At 41.6% G+C, this 8,163-nt stretch overlaps 1 protein-coding gene across 10 annotated transcripts in view; it reads right to left on the reverse strand.

Moving 5' to 3' along the window:
- ANK3 (ankyrin 3) overlaps window positions 1–6,139 on the reverse strand; it is a 284,245-nt gene extending 278,106 nt beyond the window's left edge. For 4 of the 10 annotated variants that reach the window (XM_042458766.1, XM_042458765.1, XM_042458764.1 and 1 more), the window contains exon 1: window positions 5,527–6,137. In XM_042458766.1, coding sequence (XP_042314700.1) covers window positions 5,527–5,640 — 114 coding nt within the window. In that variant the 5' untranslated portion in view covers window positions 5,641–6,137. Of the gene's footprint in view, window positions 1–5,526 lie in introns of all 10 variants that reach the window. The other 6 variants (XM_042458770.1, XM_042458760.1, XM_042458759.1 and 3 more) reach the window with 5 other exon arrangements.
- Between the last annotated feature and the right edge of the window lie 2,024 nt (window positions 6,140–8,163).

Below are 8,163 nucleotides of genomic sequence, written 5' to 3' on the forward strand. Positions count from 1 at the left end.
CTTCTCAGCCTAGGCAGTCCCCTACTTCAGGGATGCAGAATCTTCAGCCCTCTAGATGATGAAGAACTACCACTTCCATCATATTTCACCATTGGCCCACAACATCTGGAGAACGACAGGTTCCCCAGCCTTACATTACTATGAGGTATAATGTGACAGTTACAAACTGAGCCATTGGTGGAACCATTGGAGGCAACAGAGAGAAAGAGAGATCTGATACATGGAGCACAATATTTTCATTGATTTGTTTAAGGATATTTTCATGCCGTGTTTCTTTTTTAAAAATCTCAGATCAGTTGAAAATAAAAATGGATACAACAAAGTCAATTGCTAAAAGTGAGAAAACTATATATTAACTTTTAAAAAATCAGGAATATGTGTTAGGAAATAAGTAGCCCTTTAAATGACAGCAGGACAAAGCACAGGTGAATTTGCTTAATCTCAATGGGGAGACTTTTCTATACAGTGAGTACTACAACACAGAAAGTCCCTTTCCACAGCACAACCAAACCTCACTTGGCTACATCATAGTAATCAGAACCATACTCTGGAGACATGAAGAGCGGGGTGGCCTATACTGGAAAAGACAGTCTCTCAACTAACCCAATCCTAAAAAGGGATGTAATTCTTTGTTAATTTTCTTCTCAAAAGAAGCAATAAGTTATTTTAGCAATTTTTTCTCATTGTGAGAAGAAAATTGCACAGTTTTTGAAAGCTATTTAAAAACTATTTGCAGTTTGATGCCTATTATGCACAAAATTTGCACATGGTATTTTTCCAAGAGAAACAGCATTTTCTGCGCAGAAATACTATTTTTGTCCAGAAAATCTTGTCTTCTGTGCAAAACAATCATATACAAATTTTGCATTAAATGAGTTGTGAACTGTAAAGATTCATATCCACGTTTCTTCTCATCAGGATTTCCCAACACTCAAGAACCATTTAAAACCATTTTTAATTTATTTTTAAAGTATTCTAGCCATCCATATTCCTGAACATTATAAGTCAGAAGAAACACATTGAACTCAGCCAGGTATCTAATTCAGAGCCAGTGCATACATTTCAGCACAGCAGATGGTCCTAATAACTAGCATATCTACTGCATTTTGCTCAAGTTGCAACTTCAAAACCAAGTTCAAGGGTAACCCCAAATAAAGGCGGGTTACAGACCGCCCTCAAGCGGCCATTCTCCCGCCACCGCCATTCGCTGCAGAGGGAATACCCAGCGGCCAGACCACGAGGCTTCCCAGCGCAGCAAAAAAGGAGTGCCGAAATGGTGCTCCTTTTCAAAACGTGGAAGTGGCACCGCGAGGGGCAAAGTGCGCCCTCGCGGCATCACTCCCACCGCGACACATCTGGACACTATGCGTCCAAGACGTCAAAATGGTGCCCATTTGGATGGGCGTCGCCATTTACGATGCGCTCTGCGCATGTTGGGGGCGGGGCTGGTTAGGAAGGGGCGACTCTTCCTAACCCTAACATGCCCCTTCCTAACCCTAGCACGCACGGAGCGCATCGTAAGTGGCAGTTTGTAACCTGCCAAAGAGTGTTACAGTGATCAGGTCTTGAAGTTACCAATGCTAGGATAAATGCAGCCAGGCTATCCATGTCTAAAAACTGTCATAGCTGCCTTACAAGCCAAAGTTAGTAGTAGTATGCTCTCTTTGACACTGAAGTTAATTGAGTTTCTAATGTTATCTCCAGACTTATGAAAACCATCAAGAATGGTAAAATTATCCAGCTCTCAGATCTGAGAGACACCCAAGCACAAGACCTCTGGATTTTATAGTGACACATTGCTTAGGTTCCATGGTAAAGAGGATTTGCTTTCTTCTTTATTGACTATACTTACATGCCATTTTTCCTCCAATAAACTCAAGGTCAAATATATGGCTCTCCTCCACCTTACTTTATCCTCACAAATACCCCATGAAGTAGGTCAGGTTGAGAGAAAGGTCTTCCCTCATTTGCAAAGTAAGGTTTCATAGTGTGGTAGGAACCACAGCCTGGCTCTCCCAAGTTCGCATCCAGTACTGTCCACTGGACCACACTTGCTCTCAGTTGCAACACCAGTAACCGGGCGAATTGCATTCTGCCTTCTGATTTTCTTTTCACTGCAGTAGTGTGCCCATCTCCAAGCCCAAACCCATCTGCCCTGTTCAAAGTGCAATAAATGTTGGTTGGAAGTGTTTGGGTTCACACAGGACTGAAACCACACCCAGCCCCAGGAAGCCAATTGATCCTTAATGCCAGATTGTCTGAGTACTGTACACACTAACACAGACCTTCTGCACATGTTGTGGACCACCATCTTGTATTGCCCATTTCACGTGTCCCCGGAACTTCTAAAACATATTGACCTTCTCATCTGAAAGATGCTAGAGACTAAGCTTGTCTGAAAGTCATGATTTCTTTATAATCCTTCTTTAGATTACAAACAGATGTGGGCCAAATAATTCTGTAGATAACGCCTACCCATTTTATTTTCCTCACGGCTATTTCACAGCTCCAAGCCATTCTGGGGTATTAAAATTTAGTAGATTAATCTTTGCTTCACCTATTCATATGTATGAATCATAACAATGTGGCATAAACAGAATAATCACCCTAAGAAGGTCTAGGTGGATGGAATTCTTGGCTCTGCCAACTGACCCACAGAGTCCCATTCCTCTCACCTGCTCCCTTGGTGTGTGGTAAAATATTCCTATTTTTATCTGTGAAATATCTTTGGAGGAGGATATTTTGGCTTAGCTAATGGCTAGAGAGGGAGGGAGACTCACTCACAAGGAAGCAATAGCTGGTTTGTAGTCTGTTTATATAATACAGAAATTGAGTCATCATAAGAATTTAAAACTTTAACAAGGCTCAAACTACTGGCCCTTTTTGTACAACCTGAACCAGGCAACTGAACATACATATATATTGCTTTAAGCTGAAGCATCCATAACTAAAATACCATATATATCTGACTCCCAATCATTTCAACTTTACTGGAAAATGATTTGAAAAGAGGCAACTTTTCAAAATAAGTCTTGAGAGAAATCTTGCTGGGGAAAAAAGGCCTTATAAGAACAAAATTGCTTCCTGAAAATGTAATAATGGATGAGAATTGTGCCTCAGATGTTCAGTTTTGCAAACTGAGCTCGTAACCTGCTTGAATCTCTGTTGTCTCAGTTGGCCAGAGAATCCAAGCTCTCCCCAATGTTATCTGGCAACAGGAAGGCTCTCAGAGGGTATTTCTACTACTAGCAAGGGTCTGCCTTGAACACTGCCATGTGACTGGTCAGGGGTGGATGAATAGGTTTTTACAGCTCGCTTATGGTTCAGAAGTGGCTTGCAATTCACAGTGAAAAGAGAAGTCTCATTGAAAAGAAACACCACCTCCACCTTTATGTACTGATTCCATAATGCACAAAGGAAGGTCAGACTGGTTCTTGCTACACTAGTGTTGACCCCCATTTCCCATTTCAAGTCCAGGGTCTGTTTTTACCCTTCCTTATTTAAACGAATGTTGGCCATCTATGACACATATCTACCAGACAAAAGAGGAGGAGAGAATGAATAATGGGCAGGTTCACTGATCTGGGAAACCTTTTCTCCCACAACACAAATAATTGTGGGGGAGGAAAGGAGAAAACAATATGGCCTAAACAAAGAACGTGGAATCATCATCGCCATCACTACTACATCCATTCATCTGTCCACTCATCGCATTTATGGGATATCCCTTCATAGGCATCACACTGTCTAAACAACAGATTGTTTCTATTGAAAAAACAATTGCCAATATCACACAATCAAAAGGCACTTATAGCCATGGTCACCTCTGCCTGCCTTTACTTCTATATTCTGCATATATAACAACCTGAAAGGTACTGCACAATTGCTGCTGTTGAACTGAAGTCTATATAAAAGGCCACCCAGCTATGCAAACCACAAGAAAGTTAATGGTGAAGTGATGCATTTCATCCCCTACATTTCTTTCTCTCTCACACATGCACGTATTATGGAGAGGTGGCCCTTTTTGAGGGCTGCATTCCCATGAGTGCTTGGGGGAGGAACCCCTTGAGAGTAATGGTTCCTCAGTTTCACTTCTCAAGCACACAATAAAACCCAGTGGTGAGGAATCATGAATATCTTATTCTTGCTTTTGAAGTGAAAAGGATAGAAAATCATCCCTTAAGGCTGTATATTACTGCCATTAAAGTATCTATGCATAAAAGAAACCAGAGGAATGTCTGAAAGGAAAGCCTGCTCAGGTCCCTTTAAATGGAAGAAATGCCCACAGCTTACATGCTGCAGTACACATTGACTGCAGCCATCTATACACAGAAACGTCTAATGATTTCAGTGTACCATAAGGATTCTTAGTGCATTTTCTTCCCCATTATGCTCAACAATGCTTTTTCAGGGTAGGGTAGGGTGGGGTGGGGGCAGGAAGGAAGATAGCCAAGGAAATGAGAAGTTGCCACCCGAGCCAAAGACGCACATATGTATTGAGGGAATCTACAACATGTCCTTTAAGGAAACACATGCATCAGTGCTCAAAGCCTATTAGATTATGCATCCCTTAGGGAATATCACAAAGGCACACAGAAATGCAATGTAACCTCATTCCTGAATTCAGAGCTTCGTCTTCTAAAAAGAAAGAAAAAAACCACAGGCATTGATGATCAAGAAACCATCCCTGGGCCTTTTCTGGTACTTAAGGTGTCCTCTTAAAGGGCAAGCTCTCAAATAAAGCATGTTTATTTAGGATTATCCTCCCTAATTCTTGGAGTTTACACTGGGAGCAGCAGGAACCAATTAATTTCAGTCAAATTTCAGCCAGACCCAGTTCTGTGGACCAAAATGGCCAGAACTCAGTTTGCTCCAAGTACCACTGCGCCCATAGCAGACAGGGGTGGAGGAGGACTCTGGGATCTTTAGCCCATCTTTTCACCTAACAAAGGAAAATAATAACAACAGTTGATTAAGCGATTATTTCCCAATAAAAAAGGCCTACTGAGTTAAGAGACAGATGGTGCAACACTTCATTCAATTATTTCTTTTTAAATGGGTGGGTTATTTCAAAGGCAAACATGTGACAGAGTCCCAGCACAATGAAAATAGCTATTTTGGCACATATTCACGCCAAATGACAAACGATCAACTTTTCTATTTTCTAGTGAGATCTAGGCAGATGCTGTTTGTTTAACCTGTAAAATTACCATTTCTATACTGGTTTGCACTGCACTTAACAACAAGCTTATATCCCAAGGTAAAGCGATTATCTCCCTGGGAAAAAGAATACATGCTACCAGGGCTTGTCACTGCATCAAGTGTAGAATCTGACTTTAAAGACCTATTTGCCTTTCAAAGTCCCCCTCCCCCCAAGCTGTGGTTCAGTGACATTTCACAGTCTTAACAATTATCTACAGTCACCAAGTTACACGCATACAAGATACATGACATCTCACACTGCAGAGGGAGCAAAGTAAAACAAAGGAATCCATGTAACAGATTTGCAAGTACAAATACAGGTACCTTTTTCTTCCGATCCTTGGATCTTTTCCTGTGTTTCCTCTTTTTCTCATTTTCTTCTTCAGGGTTAAGTTCTAAATCTCTGTTTTTCTTGAGCTGCGATGCTGCATGGGCCATGCTGCATTAAGGACACCCCTTTCAAAAAAAAAAAAATCCTTCCTGGTATATAGAAGGTGATATCCTCAGGCACCTTTAAGCAGCCCTTCTAAGCAATGCCTGGAAGAAACCCTTTGGTCAGAGCCAGGAAAGCAGTCAGGATTCAAGGGTGTCGATGAAACTGGCAGATGCTACAGGATTTCATGCTAGCAGATCCCTTCCTGTACCTTCCCATACCTGAGCCTTGAAAAAGAGTGCAGCCATCCCAATGCATTTAACATAATGAGAAAGGCAGCTGGGACAGAGAAAGCGGTATTATGGCTGTATCCCCTGCCACCAGCTGGAAGTGTCTAAGTGATTCCACTGAAGGGGGTATGCTGGAGACGATGGTTTCCTCTTAGAAACACTCCGGAGCAACAACTGCTGCAGCATCGGTGATTTTCTTCAATAATCCTCCAGTCTATTGCTGAAATCCAGCCCCCAAAAGCAATGGTTATGATTTATACTCCTTCGCTTGGTTTTGCCTGGTAAGCCACTTAACCCACAATGAAATGGAGTAGCTCCTAGTTTAGATTAACTGCTGATGGTGACAAAAAATAAATAAATAAAATAATTTCTCTCTTTCTCCCTCATTTTACCATGGAGACCCTGACTGCATTATGCAGAAAACAATGCATGCATTGCTATATCTTAACAGTGTGCCCTTTATGCTGAATGTTCAATCTTGCTGCAAGGATTACAGAAAGCACTGTTGTCTTTAGTTTTTTTTAAAAAAATAAAACACATGCTTACTACAACATAGCTCTGGTGAGGAGATGGGAGAAGATGTAATCATGCTAGTATGTTGAACAGGCATCTAATTCATTGCACATTTCTTCACAGTTTTCTCTTACGTGATCAAACTAAAAGAGGGACCCCACACAACAGCCAGAATTATTGGTGTGATAAACCAAACCCCCTTTTCGTGATCCCAGAAAGGTAGATTTAGCCTTTTATGTCAGAGCTTGCTTCAGTCACCTTGCTATTTTTGCCACCTGAGTCCTCACTGACTGCAGCTTCTGAATATTCATTATGGGAGGTAGAATAGCATCAGTATAAAAGGCCTGCAGGGGCATTTTCCACTAGCATGGGCTCCAAGCAAATTAAGACGTTTTGCACATGCCTTCTCTTCCTTCTTCCTCCCTGTATAAGGATATCATATGGCATCTAGTTATACATAGACTGCAGATGTTATAGATATGTATGAGTATGTGTAAGCACAGCACACGTTTACAAACACAGATGCTGGTATGTTTCCTCCACATAACAGTGCTGGGGAGAACTCAGGCAAAGGAGGAAACAGCTTGTAAAAAGGAAACAGCAGTCTTCTAACAGAGACTGCAATTGCATCTCCTAATACAGGATCATTCTAAATGCACTGCACCATCCAAGAATCCCAGAATCAGTGACAAAAAGGACCCACAAATTTCCCTTGGGGCTATTAGAGGCATTCTCCATGTATGCTGCTTCACCCCCGCCCTCTCACAGGCAAAAGCCAGGCACAAGCTCTTCTTTGACCCTTTGCTACATTTTCTCTCTCTCTTCCCCTCTACATGCACATCTTGACTGACAGAGGGAGGGGAGTGCTGACCCACTTCTTATCCTTTTCCATCCAGCGCAATGCAGGCAAGCTGTGTGATTTTCTCTGCCTGGTTGATTGATGGTGTTGAAGGCCAGTAGTGAGAATCCTCAGTTTTTCATAGGCTTCTTCCTCTCTGGGATCCTCCCAATTACCTTTGCAAAACCTTGAAAGTACACTGCAGGCTGGCATGGCCTTGTTCTCCCTGCTTTTCCTTTAGTCTCCTTAGGCTCAGGACACAAATCAGCATCTCCAAGTCAGCCATGCATTTAATCTTATTTCCTCTTAAACTTGGGAAGCCCAGAATGTGAGAACCAAATAGTGCTGCTGATGTACACTATCCAAGGTGGAGCTGAAAGGTACAGCCAGGACAGGGAGAACCAAGATTAAATGTAGCAGATGATGGATGAAACTAAACCTAGTATATCACAGTGGCACAGGTTGGCAAAATCTAGAATTTACTGGCTTTACAAATCATTTAGATAGATATCAAAATGTGTGTTTGTGCAGCTTCAAGTTGCCTGTTGACATACATTAACTCCATTTCATAGGGTCTTCTTAGGCAAGGAATACTCAAAGGTACTTTTGCCAGTTCCTTGTATATTTGTTTTAAATAACTATCAATTAAAAACTGCATCACCCATTTTATAAATAAATCATACAATAAACCAAAGAGCAGAGAGAATAAAACAATGAAATCAAAATCTACAGGTGGATCCAAGTCTCTTGAGGATCAGCTACAACAGCTAGAGAAGAGAAGATTAAGGGGAGACATGACAGCCATCTTCAAGCAGCCAAAGAGTTGTCAGACAGAAGATGCACCAGCCTAGTTTTCTGTTGTTCCAAAATACAGAAGCATAACTAATGGGCAGAAAATGCCAAGAAAAAGATTTTTAGCTAAACATTAGGGGGGAAATCCAAAAGTG

The sequence above is a fragment of the Sceloporus undulatus genome, chromosome 3, assembly GCF_019175285.1.
Source record: "Sceloporus undulatus isolate JIND9_A2432 ecotype Alabama chromosome 3, SceUnd_v1.1, whole genome shotgun sequence".
NCBI classification, from domain to species: domain Eukaryota; kingdom Metazoa; phylum Chordata; class Lepidosauria; order Squamata; family Phrynosomatidae; genus Sceloporus; species Sceloporus undulatus.